General features: G+C 36.9%; 2 protein-coding genes across 7 annotated transcripts; both read right to left on the bottom strand.

Annotated features, from left to right (window-relative positions):
* Positions 1–4,958: 4,958 nt before the first annotated feature.
* Positions 4,959–10,088, bottom strand: LOC122060970. Its single transcript, XM_042624105.1, has 2 exons — positions 8,632–10,088; positions 4,959–5,540 (listed from the first exon to the last, which is right to left on the bottom strand). The coding sequence occupies exons 1-2, from the start codon at positions 8,958–8,960 to the stop codon at positions 5,477–5,479; spliced, it is 393 nt and encodes a 130-aa protein (XP_042480039.1). The 5' UTR covers positions 8,961–10,088; the 3' UTR covers positions 4,959–5,476.
* Positions 10,089–14,525: 4,437 nt separating this feature from the next.
* LOC122060497 lies at positions 14,526–20,427 on the bottom strand. 6 transcript variants are annotated; one of them, XM_042623596.1, is made up of 5 exons: positions 19,995–20,426; positions 19,370–19,908; positions 15,865–15,945; positions 15,000–15,299; positions 14,526–14,793 (listed from the first exon to the last, which is right to left on the bottom strand). In XM_042623596.1, exons 2-4 carry the CDS (start codon positions 19,529–19,531, stop codon positions 15,000–15,002), a joined length of 543 nt encoding a protein of 180 aa, XP_042479530.1. In that variant the 5' UTR covers positions 19,532–19,908; positions 19,995–20,426; the 3' UTR covers positions 14,526–14,793. The 6 variants fall into 6 exon arrangements, with proteins under 6 accessions (XP_042479530.1, XP_042479529.1, XP_042479532.1 ...); XM_042623595.1 differs by having other exon boundaries at positions 14,985–15,299; positions 19,370–20,427; XM_042623598.1 differs by having other exon boundaries at positions 14,526–14,732; positions 14,985–15,299; positions 19,370–20,427.
* Between the last annotated feature and the right edge of the window lie 1,440 nt (positions 20,428–21,867).

Raw genomic sequence — 21,867 nt, 5'->3', positions numbered from 1 at the left:
ATATTGTAATTTATATTCAGCAAGAAATTGTAATACAATTACCCAACATTAGAAGAAAAAAAAAATCAAAATTTAGGTATAAAGATAGAATTTATGAACCAAAGAACAGATTTTGTGTTAATTTGTTAAATCTTTTGCCAAAATAGAAAAGAAGATAAGAAATATATTGAGGAAAAAATAACTTTGTCTAATAGTGTGGCCTACACCATCGCTTCATGTGTTTATCTCTATCATCTCTTAATGAAAAGATACATTTGCCCATTTTTTATTTGAGGAAAGAGATACACAAAGGGAACGTTGACGTAGTCTGCATTTTGAGAATAAAGAAATACTTCCCTAGAAAAAAAATAGTAAGGATTTAAGTATAAAATTAGAATTTATGAAAATCGGCTGAGAGAAAAATATTAGGGTTTTTTTTTTTTAATAAATTTCTTCAATTAAATATATTTTTATTTGATTAATTTAAAAAGTAATAAATAAATGTTATTAATGGAATGTCATCAAGAATTGATATTATGGTAAAAAAATAATAATTATTATATATGAGAAAAAGAACCTTGCCAGTCTGGTGTAGGAAACGTCTAGATTGTGCAGGGTGCAAAAAGACTATGATGCCCCCCCCCTTTGATGTATACTAAGCAACTGAATATGCTCCCACACATCCTCTCATTGGCATGCTCGTCTAGTGTTTCCTACGCTAAACTGGTAAGGTTCTCTTGCCTTACATATTATAAACATACAGATTTTCAAGTTGATGCATCTGAAAAGAAATAAATAAATAAATAAAAAAGATGTAAAATTTTTTTTTTGGGAGGTGGGGTGGTGGTTGGGGGGGGGGGATCTTAGACGAGATGAGGAATAGAAGGTCTCGAACTCGAAACCTCCTAGGGCCTGGCTCCACTAGCACGCCACAAACCAGCTACGCTAGTAGCTGTCCTCGAAAAAAAAAAGGTTTGTATTTGATGTAAAGGTCCACTGTATTATTCCCTAACCCATGTCGTAACGTTAATAGCACTTAATTTTTGAATACATTCCAAATATTTTCTACTTGGTATCTTGTTGGAATTTAAACTTTGTGAATGTTTGAACCTTACCATATATCTATCTAGTAGATTTCAATCTAATCCCATTTTCTCATTTAGGCTATTTTGGTTGTCAAGAAACGAACAAAAATGAAAAAATAAAACATTTACAAAAAATATTGAATTTAATGAAAACATATATACATAAATCAATCATTGCATCATAGAGACCCAAAACTCGATAGATAACTATTCCAGTGGAGGATTTTCCATTTGATAATCAGTTAGACCAAAAGAATATTGCATGTGACACAATAATGGTGAATTAAAAATGGTGGGTCATCAAGGAGAGGCTTACTTGGTCAAGCAATTTTGATAGCATTTTCTTGGAATAGATAAAAGAAATCATAATAGTCATCTATCATATTTTAAATTGGCATTTGTTTTCTATACCAACATAATGGAGTCCGCTTCCCACAAGGGCATCTTATTTTCTTACATGATGTTTTTTCTTAAAGTCCAAATTTTGTGGGCATATTATCTAGTATCCACATCATCATCTTGTCTTGACTTGATTTTTAAATCAATATAGCCTTAAATTTTTTTAAAATTTTCAAATTTATTACGAACAATTTGGAGAAATGGAATAATAATAATAATAATAATAATAATAAAGAGACATTTTACTGATCATAAAATTGAGATTGACTATGAAATTTAGAATGTTTATATATAACTTTTGGATAGAAAGATAGTGGCATAATCAGAATCGAATTGATTGAATCAACTGAGATTAGTCTGGAGAAAGATAGCCAATCAAAGATTAGTACTTAAGTCATTTAATTTATTTTTTCTGTTTAAGAATAAGATTATCTGAAGCTTTAAAGGCTCATGGAAAACAACACTTCCATTTAATATATTTTAATAGATTTTCCATACATAGATCTATTTAATCATATAAAACCAATCATTCATAAGGGGAAAAAAATAGACATTACACCATGTATTTGGCTGTTGCAAATCAATATGATTTGTATAGCAAAGCCACGAGGTCCATTATTTATTCTTGTAGACAGAGACACGAGGTTGATCAAGTCAACCTTACACATGATCCAAGCTGTCCATCTAAACTTTTTTTTTTCTTTTCCCGGCTATAAATAGAATATTGACCAAAGGACTTCAAAATACAACTTCTTAATTGAATAAATGAAAATTTGAAGAACTCATAACTTGAAACAAGACCTTCTAGTTGCTCATCAGAGTTGAATGCTACACATTGAAATGAACGAAGGCAAATAAGGCAAGTAAGTAAAGTTTCCTCTTCTTTGCAAAGTAGAAAACCCTTTATCAGTTAAGTATGAGTGGATTTAGGTCGCGTTTGATAATACTTCTTATAAGACCTACAATTAATTTGTTGTGTGAAAACGTCTTTTTTTCTTCTTTTAATTTAACCTAGATTAATCTCTTTTTTTTTATTTATTTTGATAAATAGATTAATATTTTATTTAGTGTCATGTATAGTAACTGGAATTTCAACAAAAGTATCAAATCATATATGTTTTATTTTTTTAATTAAATTGAAATGGAAATTTACAACGAAGCTTATGACCTTATAGAGTTATAGGTCCCATGTGGATGATATAGTTTATCATACTACTATTGGTGTGATGTGGGGGATTTCCCCACATTGGCAGCCTTTGGAGAACCTTCTCCCTGTATTAAAACATGAATACATAATATCAAGAACTTTGAGCAAGTAGAATAAGAGAGAGGACCAATGAGACATGACAAAACTGTATTATATATTAGAGCCAACGAAGTCATTTCATGTGAGAAGGAGAAAGACACAAATGCTAATGTACCTCAATTTCAAACCGAAACCGAATACCGAATCTGAAATCGAGTCAAATTAATCAGACCTAATCGAACCAAATTAATTCTGTTTAAGTATGTGAGTATGGACCTCGGTTCAGCTCGGTTTTCGGTGTAAGAACCATCAATTAGAACCAAAACCGAACCAAATTACTCTTAAAACAAAAAAAATGAAAAAAACCCTAGTATTGTTAAGAGAGATTTTTTAGGTGGTAAGTATTTTTTTTACAATTTATCATCACATATTTACATGCTAAAACAATTTTGGAGTTACCAATAGCCATAAGGCCCATAACTTGAGTCTATTATGCCTTTGGTCCATCACAGTCATGATCCAAAAGTGGAACCATTTTCATAACCGGGGTACAAAATGGAATTAAAACTACATATCAGAATCGAATTGAAACTGAAACTGAACTGAGCTGAATTGAATCGGCTTGAGTATATAAATATGGAATCGAGTCGATTCTCGATTTGATCTTAGTCTACCTTGTCACCATTTGAAATTGTACCAAAATCGAACCAATTGACACCCCTACCATGCGCTGACGGTTCAGACTGACGGTTCAGACTTTAGAGAGCCTTTACCTATCAAGAATATTAGTTAGAGGCATGTGCTTCGCACGTTAGCTTGAATGGGCATATTTATAAATCTATTAAAAACCCAATGTCCAGGCGTACTCTTCTAGACCTCAAGTTGAGCTTTGGCCACTTCTCCTCCAGTTACCCCACCCCTACTCACGGGAGTGGTACTTTCTTCTAGAGCTGATCAGTGCGAAAATTTTCCCAACCCTATAAACAGAAACAAAAAGAAACACCCTTGTATCGATACTTTTAAATGAGGGGGCAAAAGTGTCCGATCTGACCTAATACGACCGATTCATATTGATATCAACGCGACTGATATGCTAACACTGTGCTCTAAAATTTTGGAATCAACATCTTCACTAGCTCAGCCAAAGATTAGAGCACCATCGCTATCCCTTGCAAATGCATCTTCAGCTCCTTACTGGCCTACAAAGGGAACAAACACTCTATATTTAAGGCCCAACCAATCCGAGTCAGTATGAGTCCAACAGCACCAAATGGACCTGGCAGAACAAAGTGAGATCCAATTGATCCATGAGCTTCTACATGGGTAGAGAAAGCAGAAGAGAAAAACCCAGTGCACAAGGCTTCAGCTACCGTAGCGCAGCCTTGCCCATTGCAGGAGAGACTGTTTCTAGGTTTCGATTCTGTGACCAACATTTTGCAACATGGGTAGACTTGGACAGAGATTCTTACTTTCAGTCATTGAAGGGAAAAAAAAAAAAAACACACTTGGGTACCAACCTATATATGGTGCCTCCCAGAGTCCCAGGTATTTTGAACATATTGTACCCTACAATCTGTTTAATTGTGCAGACATGTATAGGTTCCTTCTCCCTATTTATCGAGAAATTTTTTCTACATACGGGAACTCTTCACCCATGAATCTACCATCATAATTACCTGCCTGGTACTACAAAGGACCAGTCACTGTTCTCATAGTCCCACTCCGTCGTCTGGTTTTTTCGATTCCATAGATTCGTTTCCCATTGATTCTAGGGAAATAGTTCATTTTTACCTTAATTACAAGTTTCACAATGTGTGGGCCTTGTTCAATCAAACAGCAATATAGTAGCATTTATGGATGTGATGAAATTCTGCTCTTGTAAAGGACATGTGTTCCCTTTTTTAACATGTTTCTGAGGCTAGTTTGGCTGTTCTAAAACATATCGGGCACCAGATTGTTTGGGTTATGCATGCATGTCAGGGAAAAATCAGGCTCAAATTTGAACCAATATGAGAAAAATAATCTGGGTAGGATTCGGTAGGGCTCAAATTGGTTCAAAATTTATCATGCTCCAACCAGTCCTGGCCTGCTTGCATCCTTACTTTTGGTCAAGTGTGGTCAATGGTCTAAAATAGTCCCACCTGAACAGATTTGGGTGTTATCAATTAACAACTAAACTGTTCTAGCCTCACCATTTGATGTATTATAGCATAAACATCTTCTATGAAAATAACAAAGCAGGAACACAGTGAACGGAAATTTTAACATGTTCATTGATGTGGGATACTGAGTTAGTGCTGGGTTTTACAATCAAATGCAAAACCAAGTCAAGAATCTAAAAGAAATAAATGAATACTTTTTTTAATCATTTTAAACTTTAACAGAAAAGAAAAGCATTGCATTAAACTTGAACTCAAACAAGATTCCTGATTCAGATCCTGGTGAGAAAACAATGGAAGGAATGGATCCTGCATTCAGTGCAGCTCTCTAAATGAAATTCCATGCTTGAAGAGAATTCCATTGGATATCGTGATGCACTGGAAAAACTTTCTTTTGAACATTGTAAAGCAATGATAATGCTTTCTTTTGAGCTCACCCTTGCAGCTCAATTTCGTTGATGTTCACATCATAAACATGAGGCCACATGTTCAGAGACTTGACCTCAAAGGATACAGGACCTGAACATGGATGCCAAGAGAATTGGAGTTGCTGTACTCCTGTCAATGCCATAGCCAAAGGGGTACTGAGGCAAGCGGAATAATCACAGTCACTGAATAACACAAACACAGCCTCGACTACCGTCACCTTCATCATCTGAATCTCCTGATTCACTGGAAAATATACCAAGAAATACAAGAACATTAAATTGCAACATTCAATACTCTAACAGCATGACAACAATCATTTATGAGATTACACAAGAATGAAAGTGTTTCTATATCAGTGAAGGTTTTAATGTGATGAACCATTTTTTAACTTATCCACTTGAACACCCCATAAATGACCCTAGTCAATATATATAAAGATAAAGATCATTCTAGTTATTCTAAGTTTCTAACCAGTGAACATATTCCATCCAAATTTTTCTCTTGAACAGCAGGCAAGGAAAGGTAATTGGCAGGATTTAGAGGTAATGTAGAAAGCTCCCGTTTCCTGCTTTCTGATTGCATTAGCAAAGTGTTTCTCTACACCCCCACAGAAATACCCACATAGCTGACAGGAACCAGCCACAAGGCAGCAGCTCAATCAAATACATATATTTTTAGCAAGTTCAAATCCAATCAAAGAGCAAGTAGCAAGCAATTCTACAAAAATGAGATCAGTAAGACGCAGGATCAATATCGAGTTCTTCTAGGCCAAAAGGATTTTCCTGATGGGTGAACGTAAAACCACAACCATTTTGTGAGATTATCTAACATAAATATCCGCCATTGCCCCAAGAAACCAGTAGAAGCTTCTAAAATTATTCTTGGAGAGTAGTTGAGTTCTGGTTGATCGGCTCCTTGGGGACAGAAAGACATAATCAAGAAGATTTATTTGCAGTATTGGCTGCTCCTCTCACACTGTTCCTCAGAACTTCACACCCAAATAAGTCACAAGTGAGATTGAATTATTTGCATAGTAGTGTGGATACAGAGTGACCCCCGCCCCACCTCTCTTCTGGTGCCAAATTTGAGTCTTATGAAGAAAAAGAATGCATAGATTTGTGAATCATGTTACCAAATGTTTCACAATGTGACATAGCACGGACAGGGAAAATCTAACTTGATTTCGTTCAAGCTGAGAGAGATTTACTCAAAGACAAATTGCAAAAGAACTCTATAAAATAGCAAAACTAATATTAGCAACTACAAAAAGATCTAGACACTCCAATCTAACACAGCTCTCTCACTCAAAGCTGGACTTCCCAATCCAACGTCCCGACATCTTCATAACCTTTGCTCCGCATCAGAATGGCTACTGTACTGTGTTGGATACTATTGAAGATACCTTTCAAATTATCATAGTATCACAACAGTCATGACATTGGAAAAGAAATGATGCCATACCTTATAGGAATCTCACAACCCTTGACCAATGTTCCATTTCTAAGGAGACGTCAATTTCCGAAAGATCACGGAGAATTGAATTCAATTAAGGAACAGAAGAATATCAAGATCAGAAAGGGTGGTATGCAAAGATTCAAAAAAATTGTATGGGAATATCTTTGAGAATTCCAGTCTCTAATTACTTCATCAGCAACAATCTCCAGTTTGTAAGCTTAATGCAACATAGCTATTCACAATTGCTCAGCAACCACGAAGAAGACCATCCAAAGTAAAATGCCTATTTTCTAGTAAGACATTAACCAGTTAAAGGAACACAACCGGTTATTGCAAGCAAACCAATGGGAGCTCCAAAGTAAAATTCTGATTTCCCAGTTCAGAGGATTTATGCAAAGTTTTAAAATCAAAATTCAAAATATAGACAACAAAATAGGCAAAAGATTTCCTGGGTGTGTGTCCATCATGGCAGTTGGATGTCTAATCTAGGGAATGGTCTGGATTGGCCCTATGACAAATTTCAGACTCGAATTCAAACATATATGTCCATGCATCCTACTTGTAGTCCAGGATTCTCCTCATCCAACCTGCCATGTGGCCAAAATCGATGCCGTCCGTAGATTCCATGTTTTCCCCAAATAAATGCAACATGTCCCCAAACATCAGAGACAGTGCCACTACCTTTACGGATCTAAAGCCACAAAGTCATGAACATCAAATGCACACACAAGGTGAACCAGATGACATCATCTCAACCAGATTAAGCAGAAAGTATTATGCTTGAGATTCAGACAGTAAGATAACCAAGCTCTTCATTATGACCCTCTCAATTATCTTTGTCGCTTATATCATAAGTGAATATCTTACCATTGAGCATTTAAGCTACCCCGTTCAAACCAGAACCATATCTTCCCAGAATTTAATTCTCAGCTTAATGATCTACTTCCCAACAGTATCCAGGTCCTTATTCTACCATCTCCCAAATCAAATTCAGCTAAGCCTAAACCTTATAATCGTCGGATGCAAATAAGTACCCATTGTTCAATCAGGACGACCTCTATGTTATGTCAACATGAAAAATAGAACAAGGAGGGGGATGGAACTAAAAATATCCTCTATTAAACAACAAAAATTGACCTTCGCATTACCTACTCAACTTACCCATGGTCAAATTAAGGAGGTTCGGAGTTTTGTTCCTTTATAATTTTTTTTCCAGAGTCCGGAGTGAGGCCAGGTTAGATTGTAGTTTTGTTGACCATCACATGTTATATTGGTATCATCAGATCTGCTGGTATAACCAAAAAAGCTGATTACAAAGGTGACTCTCATCAGAAATACCACACTATGCTACTTCTATCGTCTTCTCTTTTATTTAACTTTTCTTTTTCTGGGGGAGGGGAGGGGGATGGAGTGAGAGTGAAGCCAATTCTAGAACTATCAAAAAATTGAATAGGAATCTTCATTCAGCAGGAATATATTTTCCTAACACAATTTTCTCAATCACCATCCTACGACGTAACTTCTCTTATACTTTCTCTAATTTGATTACCTGCAAGTTTACTAAGGAATCCATAGAATGGTCAAACACAATGTTGGATAAGGTGTCAGGATCAGAATATATATTCTTCAGAAGTTTCACATTCAAACACAAAGAATTCAACTTCGATCAATCTGGATTACTCCTCTTAAGTGCTACCAGTCACAAAATAAATTGCAGTTCAGACATGCCTCCCATGTTAAAACAATGCTCAGACTCAAATGACCAGTTTTACTAAAATAAAAATTTCATGCAGAATAATTACTCCGACAATACACCAATAGGAAATCAAACAAGAAAACTAAAAACATTAAATGTCGAAAAGAAAGAAGATTGACTCACCTGGCTTCAAACTCCTCTATCTCAACAAGTTCTTTCCCCAAGAAATCCATCCACTGAACTCTTTTCTTCTCAATCTCTTTTGGAACCCTTGGTTCTGAGGACGGCTTCTTGAGACTGCTTTTTGGATTTTCAACTTGATTCCCATCAAAGCTTTCATTCTTTACCTCAATCCTCTCACCAGATAACTCCACAACATCAGGAACTGGAGATAAAGGAGAAGGAACATGTGGGCTGTTCTCTAATTTCAATGGGGAAGGAGAAAGTAGATGAGAAGGTTTGCAAAAGCAAATGAAAGAAGGGCAGTGGAACTTGCCAAACAAAACCCTCATCACATTTTCCGGGAAAGAAACAGTTTATAAGAAACTCATTTCACAACCAGAATAATTCGATAGATCAAATAAAATTAAAAGGCTCCACTAATTGAATCAAACAAATAAGTCCAGGGTCTCTGTTTTTTATTGCATGTCAATAAAAATTGAACTCAGAAGGAAATCCCCAAAGAAATAACTGAGAAAAAAAAAATCTAATTGAATTCATACCCAACCGAACACTCTTCATTCGAAGAAGTTACCAACCACCCAGGAACAACCAAAAATCATATCGTTTCAATAATCCTAACTAAAGCTAAAATTTCCTTCTTCTCTATTGGGAAACCCGCCACCTTTTCAACCGTTTGTAAAGAGAGCTGGAACAAAGAACAGAATCCATAAAAGATTTCTGGGTTTTCAGAATCTCAGAAGTTCTCGAACTCTAATGTTTGATTTCCACCAAGTGGGTAGCTCTCGAACAAGCGCCAAAAAATTATCCAGAAAATTTTCCTTTCCCTCTGTTTTTTTATCGAAGGAAAATTTGAGATCTCCTGAGGAAATCGAGTCATCCCATCCCAAAGCTTATCATCCTACCCTCCTCTCCACTTCTATCCTCTGGATCAATTTTACTGTCAAGATCAAACCCAAATAGGAGAAGGGAAATTTTCAATCACTAGCTGATTAAGCGCAGTATAAATTTAAGCAAATCTTAGCTAGAAAAGTTACAGTTCAACACAAACACAAAAGTAGAAGACAAATGCTGCATCTCCTTCTACTTTACTGAGTGACCGTAACCCGAAAAGCACTCTCAGGTCTCAACAGTAACGTTCGATTCAAAAGTTTTAACGTTTCGTCATGGAACATTAAAGCTAAAGCTTTGAGTTGAAACTTGAAAGATTTGAATTTGAAAGTCTCATATCAACCAACAAGGAAGAGAACATAATGGGGAAAGAAAAACTTGAAAGTAAGTTGGTTTCTGATAACGATTATGAAGGATTCGATTACAAAGTTAGTTGGTTTCTGATAACGATTATGAAGGATTCGATTACTTCAGATCCTTTCAGCATTAAAGGCTTATATAAGCCCGGAAACGTGAAGGAGAGCTTAAAGAAAAGAACAAAGGCAAGAGTATCATATCTACTTTCTCTACCATGGTGAAAAGAACAACTTTATTAAATGGCTACCCCAAAAAAAATGAATCTCTGTGAATTGAAAACTAAACAAATTTTATTAAAAGCCTTAATTGATGGCAAGATGACATGTGTTGTCCCCTGTTCATTTCTTACTTTGGTCCACCAACTCATCTATCAAGAATTAAAGCTAATTCATATAACCTTTCAGCTAAATTGATTATAGCTAAAAAATTGACCAATGGACAGCCCAATTGCAGAGGCCCCGTTACTGCAGGATCTATGGATGATCATAATGTACGTAATTTTATCCTTATTTTAAGGAGCTGATTTTCATTCAAAACCGTAATCACTAAGCTGCATTGGAGCAACCTTATCATTGTGTTGAACTTATAAACTGTCATATATAGAACAAAAACTCATACAATTGAGAGGCACAAGATTAGTTATATGTACATGGATGATGGAGGATGACGCCCTTTGGTGTACCTAATGCACACACAGCAGGCACAACCACTGCAGATATTTTATCAAGGCTGCAATCCAAACATTAGAGAGTAGTTTTTTAATATCAATGCCTTACCAGAAGATCTAAGCAATATAATTGCAATAGATTCTTCGGGTTCTCTGTTTCTGTGAATGTGAATATTTGTAAATTTCTTATTCTATATCACCATAAATACAATACGTTTTTTTTCCAAAAAAAAATAAAAAAGCAGGCTCAGGCCGGCACAGACACACCCACCTTTGGTTTTTTCCTACTCTTAATAATTACATATGGGAGATGATTCTCTTTGCAAAACAGCATAGGAGAGTACAGCGATGAAGAGCAACTTTCATACATGGGGGCAGAGAGGTCATTTCATATATAAGAGAGAGAGAGAGAGAGAGAGAGAGAGAGAGAGAGAGAGAGAGAGAGAGGGGTTGCCAGTGTACCCTCTACAGGCTATGGAACCATTTCCCATTACATTAATTGCTTGGAATTTGTATGTGGACTCTTAGGGCCCGTTTGATAACGTAACCAGAAACGTGTTTCTATGTTTTCTTGTTCTCAGAAACACAGAAACGACATAAATACCGTTTGGTAAAAATGTTCTGTTCCACTTATTTCTTGAAACATAAATTGAAATTTATAACAATTTATGCTTCAAGAAACATGAATGACGAATCAAGTTTTACTTGTTTCGCTCGTTTCTCGAAACAAAAAAGGGGCACAAAAAATCGATGACCTACGAACCAACAACGAACCAACGGGAATTTATGCTGTTCATTCGAAGGGAGCTCTGCAACTACAGACCCTTCTCCTTCGTCCTTTCCCTGTTGAACCCTCCTCCGCTGCCTCATCCTCTCCCTGAACCCTCACCTCCTCCCTCTGAACCCACCATGCCACCTCCTTCACAGAAACCCTCATTTCCTTTCCTCTTCCCAGAGACCCAATCAGCAGTTCTTCCTGATCCATCTCGTTTCTTCTCTCCACACCTCCTCTCATCGCCTCTGCCCACAGAAACCCCCGTTTCCTTTCCTCTTCCCAGAGACCCAATCAGCAGTTCTTCCTGATCCATCTCGTTTCTTCTCTCCACACCTCCTCTCATCGCCTCTGCCCACAGAAACCCCCGTTTCCTTTCCTCTTCCCAGAGACCCAATCAGCAGTTCTTCCTGATCCATCTCGTCCTTCTTGTAAGACCCGTCTCTCTCCTCATCCACCGTGAATAAATCTGCTTGGTCAAGCCTGTAATCGCAGAGTCAAGGGTTACCCATCAGAGTTCTTCTTCAATTCCGCAAACCCTTTTCGTTTTACTTCCCGTATGAGCCAGTACTGATAAGGGATTGAAAAGGAAAAAGCTTTCTTGTTGGTGGCTTTTAGTTGGGGAACGAAAGAAGCAGAGCCATGGCGGCTGCTGCTATTGTTGCTTTGAGGTTGAAATTTTTCAAAGATGTAGCTTCGAGGGCAGTTTCCCGGAATAGATTATTGGGATTTCATCGCAGTTATAGAAGAAAGTGGGACGATTTTTGGACCAGGATGCCCAATCAATTGGATAGGTTCAAAATGGTTTCTTTACGAGGAGATTTAGTTGAAAAGGGTACAGGGTATTCGCAAAGTCGTGAACTTTTGTCGGATTCCAGTGAGGAACGATGCAAGGAATCGACTAGTTTACCGGATTCTGTGATATCTTATGGCGAACCTCCTGAGTTCTGGCAACCACCGGGAGACGATCATACGGTTTGCTCAGCTGCGGTGGAAGCGCAAATGGTGAGCTTGTTGGTGTTGTGGGGACTCGTGGGTCTTGAAACCTCACCCTTCTTATCAAACACCCTTCTTACCTGTTTCTGTTTCCAGAAACAGCAATTTCTGTTTCTGTCGTTTCTTGAAACAGAAATGGCAGAAATGTTATCAAACGGGCCCTTATTGTGTGGCTGTTCCATACCTTGAGGATTATGCTTGAAGCCTTGAGGTCTTTTGAGAAGTTTTGCCAAGTTTGAAGCTTTGAGTAACTTATAAACTTACTTAAAGAGTTGGAAAAGGATGAACTCCTAAGTGGGTTTTGCCAATTATTTGGTATGTTTCTGTTCTTTTTAAGAGAAAGTGAACCTATAGCTGGCTTTCACTTGAGATATGAAACACACTTCAAATGGTTAACAATGAAAGGAATAAAGACAGAAAAGTGTGGTATTATGTGGCACTAGAGTAGTAAACCACAAAGCCTCAGTCGACCAGAAAACTACATCCATCTACCTACCACCACCCAATAGTAGGAACAAGGAACTCTAGTTGGTGGTAGTTCTTGAACCCACCATCATCCCACTTGGTTCTGTTCTCTGGTTAGTGTGGGTAACCCAGATCCAATTTTAGTTCCAGCCATCTTTCAACTGTATACGCATTGCCAACCCAATTGGCATCTCAACCTTGCAATAATGGAGTTTGAGAGCACTTGAGTGTGGACTGAGAGACCACATTGCATGTATCTATGGAGAGAGAGAGAGAGAGAGAGAGAGAGAGAGAGAGAGAGAGAGAGAGAGATTAACTTTTCTATTTCTACAGAGATGAAAATGGATGAGGAATGGAAAAGGGTCTTAATCAATACTCCTTTTCCATGTTTGGAACACATGAGCAATTGGTCTGATTGTGGATCCAAAGGACCACAAAATACATAATGAGAAGGACCACAGCATTTGTCCTCACATAATAATAATGGTGAAACTCAAAAGAAGCTTCTATGCATTATACATAATGAGAAGTCCTTGAAGAGTACATAAGGGTCGGCCATGAGCAACTGAGCTGTATAGCCAACATGGGTTCACAAGATCAGAACCTTTTCCTCTTTATGGGCCATCACTGTCTCAAGTCCATGCCTAGTAATAACCTAAAGCACGCTGTTTCGTCCTCTCCTGCCCCACCACACCTCAAACCTCATAGAAGGCCTTCCTGCGTGGGTCGGCTGGAAAACAAAACCATTTTTTTTTCTCTTTTACTTTATAATATTCAGATGAGGGGGCTATAGCAATTCATCCTGTTGATTCTCGATCAAAATCAGTCGAAACCCTAGAACTTAGATTGGGAAGAAGAAGCAAAGATTTGTCCAAAATTTATAATTTTTTTTTTAAAGTTTTTTACTCAATAAATTTGGAGATCTTACAACAAAAGGTAATCTGGTTTGAAAGGAAATTCAGTTCATGGCATGGGTTTGAAATTATTTCATTTCAAATAATAGGAATTTACAAAATATTTTGGCTTTGAACAATGTCCAAATGGATCAAAATTTGCAAAATAGATTGATTGAAATAGGTCGAAATGCAAAATTTCAAACATTTGACTCCAATGTGGTTCCCATGAAATTTTGGTGATCCCACCAACATTAAAGTGGGTCTTATCCATCCAAATGCCCATAAAATCATAGTGGGACTGCTGTGAGTTGGTGAGCCCAGAAAAATTAGCCTATGTTTAAGCCAAAACTCTATGAAGGGGACTAAATAGCTCCTCAAAGGTTACTCTTCTTGTGAGAGGAGGGGGTTGGGGAGGGTGAGGGGTGGAACAATAGGAGAAACAAAAAAAGAAGAGAAGCAGAAAAAATAAAAATACAAAAACTCTACCCAATTCTGCTAGAAAACTTGAACTTTGTTGCAGAGAAGAAAACACCTACATAGGGCTTTTAATGGAGAATCTCTCTCTAGACCCGGTATGTGCTAAGCCCAAAAATGAAAACAACTTCATACATTTCACCTTTGCCTGTAACTGTAGTATCACTGTAATTGGTCAAAAGTGAATCTTTCTGTAAGATTTAAGCTCAAACAAGCAGGAAACCGCATTCAAAATCAGTAGAAATTTGTAACTTCCTAAATTTTGTGTTTTGTGTTGGTTACCCCCATAAACAAAATTTGTGTTGACAGATAGGAAAATTGGGAAATCTAGTTCCACCAACATACTTCAAAAAAGCTTCAGGATTCTAAGTATTAAGGATTTAGAGAAGAAAATTAAAATATATATTTTGTTAACTTTGCAAACACTGTTGATCTTCCAAAGGGGAAGATACAATGGAACCAATTTGCCAGTATGAGGTGGTTCTATATTCCCACTGACTCAATGTAAAGATGGGAAAGGTGGTAAAGCAGTTCATAGTGATGATTTAATATCCACAGAGAGAAAATACAGACTCCATTCTGCTTCCTGCTTCAGCACAATGCATATCAATAAGACCTCCATCCTTAAGAATCCAAGAAGTCTAATTCTGTACAACCAACAAACAAGAAATCATGAAATAGTATATAACATCCTGAGTATATTTCTGGAATGTCAAAACAATCTGACACCTTAAATTCAATCAATCATTAAAAAAAGAAAGCACTCAAGAACTCATCAGCAGAAGACATGGATATATAAAAAGAAGCCAATACGATGAACTTATGTGATGCTGTTTACATGGTTTTCACTCACTCATACTTCTTGATCCTCAATCTGCATGCAATGCGCCAACATCTCCGAATAGCCTGCAACTTCAAATGGAATACTCTCCTTGAGAGGAGTGGATGGAGCATCATTGGAGGAAGCAGAATTCCTGGGTTGGTCCATGTTGAAGGCCACTGGTAAAACCAGAGGACCTGTTGCTTGCAAGAATTTTCCCTCTAGCATTTGAGGCCCTGGAGATGACAAGGGTAAACTAGCATTTATATTGAGGTGTTGCTGCTGCTCAGGTATGGGCAGAGATGGCACTTCTACTCCAATGTCAAGCTCATTCTGCACATGAAATCATTCAAAGAAGTCACAAAGATGAAAGCCAATTGAAATTTGAATTCACTAGCAATGACCTTAATCCAGGCAATCCCATAGTTAAACCATGAGGGAAGACAACAATTTGCTTTTGGAAAAAATCTAAAGTAAATGAAGAATGTGCTTGGCTAGGACTATGGGCCATCCAGGAAAGGGTCTGCAAGATGAAACAATGTACAGCTACAGCCAAGGTAGGGGGGAGGAGCCTCGATACAAGACAGTATCATGCATAATTTTTTTTCAATAGCCAATGCAAGCGCAAAAGCTCAACCCAAAAACAAATTCAACAAGGTGATGGATTATGCTGTCTTAATAATCAGAAAATTTTATCCATCATGGACTAAGGAACCAGATTGATCCAGAATGAACCATAATGGATGTCCCCATGCCTGAGAAGTAAAAAACTTTGATGGTCTAAGAAATAGGATCCAGCTATAATTACTGACTTTAATGCCAAGAGTAACAAAAAGTCACGAAATAAATAAACAAAATTTCCAAAAAAGATTAAAGAAAGAAGTTTGTATATAAACACCTGAAGATATGCTAAAATATCTGCTTCTGTAACTGTTACTCCTCCTTGTTGCTTCGTCAATATCCATTCATTTAGTTTTTCCTAGGGGAAAATACAAAAATACATGTTAGATATATTTTATGGAAAAACCATATTCTAACTGAAAAGTTGAAGCCAAATCTGATATAACTACAATCCCATCCGCAACTTCCAAAAGGCTTGGATTTAGGGACAAGAAGGGGGAGAGGGGGAGGAGAGGAGGGACCTTGGTGCAACCGTAAGGTTGCTTCATTGCGATCTAGTACTTGCGGTTCAAGTCAGGAAACAATCTCTCCGTGAAAGAGGGGGGGGGGGGGGTGAGGCTGCGTACATAATGACCCTCCCCACACTCCACAATGGCTGGAGCCTTGTGCACCCAGTACCCCCTTTTTTAAGGGGGAGAAGGGGAGGATTAGAAAAAAAAATGGCTTCCCAAGTACCAAACCTGCCACACACAATTATTCTCTGCCTGAACTTCCTCTTAAATATACCTTACAGGCATTACCAGTATCAAATATAAGTATCATACAAATATACAAGGCTCTTTGCATCTTGTTCTCTGACATATATATATATATATATATATATAATACTATTCTCTGACAGAATTTGAATCCACCACTTCCAAACAGTAAACTATACATTATGGGAGAAACGTATAAATATTTTCCTTTTGTATTGCTACGCTTAGGGTTGTGGCTTATCATATTGCGGGTTTGTACTTCATTATCATTCTATCTTTGAACATATTCAGAAGTCTAAATAAAAATTGTTAAATAACAACCCCCCCCCCCCAAAAAAAAAAAAAAATAATAATAACAATAATTTACAAGATGATAAATAACCTTTATTGTTGTGGTCCCTAAGAATGTCTATTTTCTTTCCTACTAGGGAAAGGCATTCTACCCTTAAATATCTCTCATTAGTTTCCTCCTCGCTCATCTGCCCTTCCCAAACACTCTCTCTCACAATTCAGATACTGAAGCCTAAAATGTTATATTTCAGTTATTTTTAATTCTATTCCTTATTTTCTTTTCTCCCATGAACATTACTGGCACTATCGCTGCATGAAATGTCTTCACTAGTATTTTATAAACACAAGAAGGTTAATGCACACAAGCTTTATCAAGGTCCAAATATTGTTAGTTTGGTAGAAGAGTTGACCACCCAACTAAGAAAAAAGAAAAAAGAAAAAAGGAGTATGACTACATGCATTTGTATACATATTCAATTATGGATATTCTCATTTCTGTACATACACTCTGTGTCTGAGTAATTATTAACCACGCATGAATCTCAAACACAACTAGGCAAGTTTATATGCATATTTATCTTCTGCTGTTATTCAGTTCTCTACTTGCTTTTAATATGTCAAGTCCACAGAGAAAGCAAATCAATTTGATCCTAACCACCACTTTTAACAGGAAATGGAAGTCAGAGTATTACATATTTTCAAAAATTTCTGATGGAGAGAAGTGATTAAATTTAAGCCATGAACATCATGCATCATCCAATTCAAATTCGCTAAGATCAAATGCCCATCCCCCAGAACCCCAATCTTGTGGTCCTGCCACAACTTTAGACTTCAAGAAAAGAGTACGGAGATGAGAAACATGCTGCAAAAAGAGTAATCAATAACTGAAAGTTATTAATCACCCAGTAAATATTCCTTATTCCTACCAAATTCTTGAAATTTGACTTCTCTTACCCCCTTGGGGCCAGCCCCACGGTTTCTATGGCTCTCATAGGAGCCGGCTAACCTGACTCGCGTCTGTGGGGTGTACACGTGCGTTCGGGGGGATTAGTTGGGCCAAAGGCCTGGACACTCTCGTTAGCAAAAAAAACCAAATTTCTTTAAGTTGGTTACTCAAATTCTCAACATTCACCAAGGAACGATTTCATGGTTCAGCATATTAGAAAAAGAAAATCACTAATGACAGGTTAATATTCACCTCTTTAATGATACATTTAACAATGTGGCTTGCACTAAGTAAGACCAATAACAATACAGAGTATTTTCCTTTAGAAGGAAAAAAAAATTCCAATATAACATAATGGGAAAAAATGTATGCCCTTGATTGAAATGCAAATTATAACCGTGTTACACTAGATACCCAACAAATGTGGCAGATAAAAATAGGAAACAAGAATTTTTGGCAACATTTGAGAAATGCCAATATTCATTAAAATCATATATATAACACACATCTAATGATCTATCACAGAGGATGGTACTATGCCTTGGATTATTAGTTTTAAGGTCGTTAGCGCTTCTTACTGATCTACACTTTTAGTGGATGGTTCATAATCAACCAGATATTTACTAAGAATATTGAAGATGCAAAAGCTGAAGTTAAGTGATATTCATCCATCGTCCATTAGTTTTTTCTAACATGGATTTAAATTCATAAAAAGAGGAAATAAATGGCTTTCTAACTATGACCTTACACTGCCACTTATTTTCCAGTTCATACCTTGATGAAGGCTTTAATCGGAAAATGCTCGAAAGTCTAATCAAAACAACACAATCAGAAAACTATTTGGCCCAATAACATCTAAAAACTCCTATTTAATTCATATCTAGAATACAATGATAACAGTATTCTCACAGGACAGCTCTCTGACTGAAAGATCACCATTTTATCTGTTAATGAAGTTACTTCTTAAAAGGAACAAACACCTACAGCCCCCTGATATGAGACTTACCAGTCTTCCCTTTTTTTCATTTTTTATTTTATTTTTTTAAATCTCCCCTCCCCACCCCCTCCCTCCTCCCCCCTCATAGACAAATTGTGATAAAACACTGTGGTAGAAGTTAACCAATCACTTTATTAGAGCTTAAATGAGCAAATGCTTGGCATTTGTCAGTTGACTAAATATGTTAAAGCTATTTTGCTCCAAAGCTGAAAAATCCCCAAACAAGCTATGAAGTTCAAGGAATATCTAGGAGCTCACTTCCATTCTTCCACCAAGACATCCAGAATTATAAGTTTATCAATGGAATAGCAAACGAGAAGCCAGAGAGAACAATAAAAATTTGGCCCAAATGTAGCTGTCAAAAATTTGAAAGGGGGAAAAATCACAAATATTGGATTTGTTCGAAACAGAGGAGAACTGTTATCATGGAAACTACAATTACTTTAACATTTTTAAACAAAAGAAAATAAAAAATCCCTAAAACTTAAAATCATATACCAGTAAATAAGAGCAGAGCCAATATATCAGACATAATTACAGGCACTATGATATAACTCTAGAAAATACTCACGAATAAATTCTGAAGCAATCAAAGAGGAAGAGAAAAATCATCCTCGGCATAAGACTACAGCATTGAAAATCAGAACTAAAGTCTCTGCATTAGCAAGTAGATCTTAAAAAATTTCGGGGAAAAAAAAGAGTACAATTAATTGGTTCAGCAATCGAAAAAGAAAGAGAAAGCCAAGCAAGGGAGAACCCCTTAAGCAGGAAATTTCGTTTGGGTTAATACCAAAGCACGTCTCTCCCCAGCCTGAAAGAGCAACTTCTGCTGATGGAGTGCTTCACCATAAAGTTGAGACAGAGAATTAGCAGTGCCACAGAAGATGTGATTGAGCGCTCTATCACTTTCCTCCAAAGCAGTGAACTCTGCGGATTTCCTCTTCTGGGTCATCTCGCAACTGGAATTTTTTCCTCACTTCGAATTCTGTGCAAGCCAGGGACAACCCACCATAGACGATTGAACGGTTAAATAGGGAAAAGCTCAGAAGCCCAATAGGGATCAGTGATAGATGCAAAATCTGCCTTGATATTTACAACTACTAATTCCTCTGGCAAGCAAAAAAAACCCATAAATTTAATGAATTTGCCTATTTTAGAACAAGCGGCAAAGACCCGTCTAGAGTTCTCCACAGAAATCTCAAAATTTTCTCGTGTCTTGGGAGAAAGATTAGGTAAAGGAGCACAGGTGAAGAGCAGTAACGGATGTGCATTTGTTGTTTTTTGTTTACTTGCTTCTTGCAAGTTGCTTCTGCTGCAGAAACGCCACAACTGTCACACAATCTTATAAACGTTACTCTTTACACAACACCACAAAAGGGCAAATGAGAAAAATAAAAGGTTCCCTTCCAACTCACAGCTCAGTGCTATCTGACGGATATCAGATGATATGGCCATCTGTACTTATATCCTGTGCGGATGAAAAACGTTCTCCAAATTTCTACACTGGTCCATATCCTTACACTGAACGACCCTCCATCTTCATCATTTTCTTTCAGTTTGAATGCTTGGAGGTTCTTTGGGGAATTCCAGTTCGATTGTTTCGGGGAGGACATGATCGAACTTCTTCTCTCTGGGCTTACTCTGCATTTCACTTCTTATTCTGAATTGCTCTATAGCAGGCTAGCAGGAGTGGGGTACTCAACACTAGAAAAAGGTTGAGCAGAATCAAGCAATCGACCACACTCTGAGATGAGAAGATGAGCCATCATCACTTATCAGAAGCTTCCAATGGATGTCTGAGTTCAGAAGCTTCTCCTTTCTGGTTTCAATTTTTAAGTTCAGGTAAAATGAATTTAGCCGATTCATTACATATATTTCATGAGTTTAAACTGCTGACTAAATAAAATTCCACATTGATAAGGGAAAAAAAAAAAAAACTCCTTTAATCCCATTATCATGCTAATCGATTCTCTAATTTCTAAACTAAATACAATGCAAATTGATAATGGGGGGGGGGGGAACAAACTCCTTTAATCCCATTATCATGCTAATCTATTCTCTGTGAATGTGGGTGCTGCGATCAGATTTTCCATTTTTCAGGTTCGCCGTAAATTTGTGTACGAAATATCAAAAGACAAGAGAAAAGTCATCGAAAATGGACTTAAGAGACTCTCCGATGCTCAAGTGATCTAAGCAACGGAAATAGGGGGAATTGGCGCAATTTTTTTTTGCTGCTAATGAGTTTGCAACCAAGGAAATAGAATAAATTTTTTTTTTTTGTTGAAAAGGAAATGAAATAATTCGCTTCCCCTTTTGGATTCACAAATACCTTCCTATATTTTAGTATTTTCTAAACAACCCTTTACGATTCCATTTCTTTGGTTGCGGGTCCAAGTAACAATAACTTGGCTGTTACCCGTCAATTCGTCTAGTTTAACGGTTATCAAAGAAGAAGAAATGGCAAAAGAGTTCAAATCATTTACCTTAGAGTTTTCGTTCTATTTATAGGTGGAGAATGTTGTCTCCTCTTCTCCACGTTGAAGTGTAGTCTTAACCGAATATCACACCCAACCATAGTTAGCAATTCGGCCGAATAATTCGCGAATTATTCGGCCGAACCGAATTTTAAAGAATTTTATCAAAAATTCGGACCGAATCCGAATTAAAAATAAAATTCTTTAAAATTCGCGACTTTTTCAAAAATGAATATTATTCGCGAATAATTCGGACCGAATCCGAATTAAACCGAATTATTCGGTCCATTTAAACATTATTTTAAAAAAGAACCAAAAATAAAAAATAAAAAAATAAAAAAAAAAACAAATTTTTTTTAAAAAAAACCCCAATAAGATTTTTTGACCGCTTTTTTGACCGAATTCTTAAATTAATCGTCCGAATTATTCCGAATAATTCTCCGTCCGAATAATTCCCGAATCCGAATTTGCTAACTATGCACCCAACTCGTGAGGGAGTGTGCTCATGTGAATAACTCTTGCTTGAGTTTACCTAAGGGGGAGCCACACTTTCTTAACGAGATTGGATCCTTTGCACGTATGTTCAATTGGACATACATGTGAGGATTGGACACTTGTCCACTTTCTGTCATTTTTAGGATGAAGAGGGGTATATATGACAACCAATGGGACCAGTGTTGAATCCTCACTTGTACGTCCAAGCATGGTTTTAAGTATCTCCGATACCGATACGATACCCTCCAATACGTATCTTAAATTTAGTCGGTCGATACGATACACACCGATACGATACATTGAATTTTTTAAATCATTT

This window comes from Macadamia integrifolia, chromosome 14 (genome assembly GCF_013358625.1).
Source record: "Macadamia integrifolia cultivar HAES 741 chromosome 14, SCU_Mint_v3, whole genome shotgun sequence".
Lineage (NCBI taxonomy): Eukaryota > Viridiplantae > Streptophyta > Magnoliopsida > Proteales > Proteaceae > Macadamia > Macadamia integrifolia.
Note: the sequence above shows the minus strand (reverse complement) of the source record. Positions and strands in the feature narration are given on the sequence as shown.

Bases quoted from the DNA above. Each gene is read 5' to 3' on its own strand.
- LOC122060970 (XM_042624105.1), bottom strand. From the start codon at position 8,960: ATGAGGGTTTTGTTTGGCAAGTTCCACTGCCCTTCTTTCATTTGCTTT. The intron at 5,541-8,631 runs GTGAGTCAATCT...TATATTTTCCAG, and splicing joins ATAGAGGAGTTTGAAGCCAG to TGAATCAGGAGATTCAGATG.
- LOC122060497 (XM_042623595.1), bottom strand. From the start codon at position 19,531: ATGACCCAGAAGAGGAAATCCGCAGAGTTCACTGCTTTGGAGGAAAGT. The intron at 15,946-19,369 runs GTATTAACCCAA...ATTTTCCCCTAG, and splicing joins CTGGGGAGAGACGTGCTTTG to GAAAAACTAAATGAATGGAT. The intron at 15,300-15,864 runs GTGTTTATATAC...TTTCATGTGCAG, and splicing joins ATATTTTAGCATATCTTCAG to AATGAGCTTGACATTGGAGT.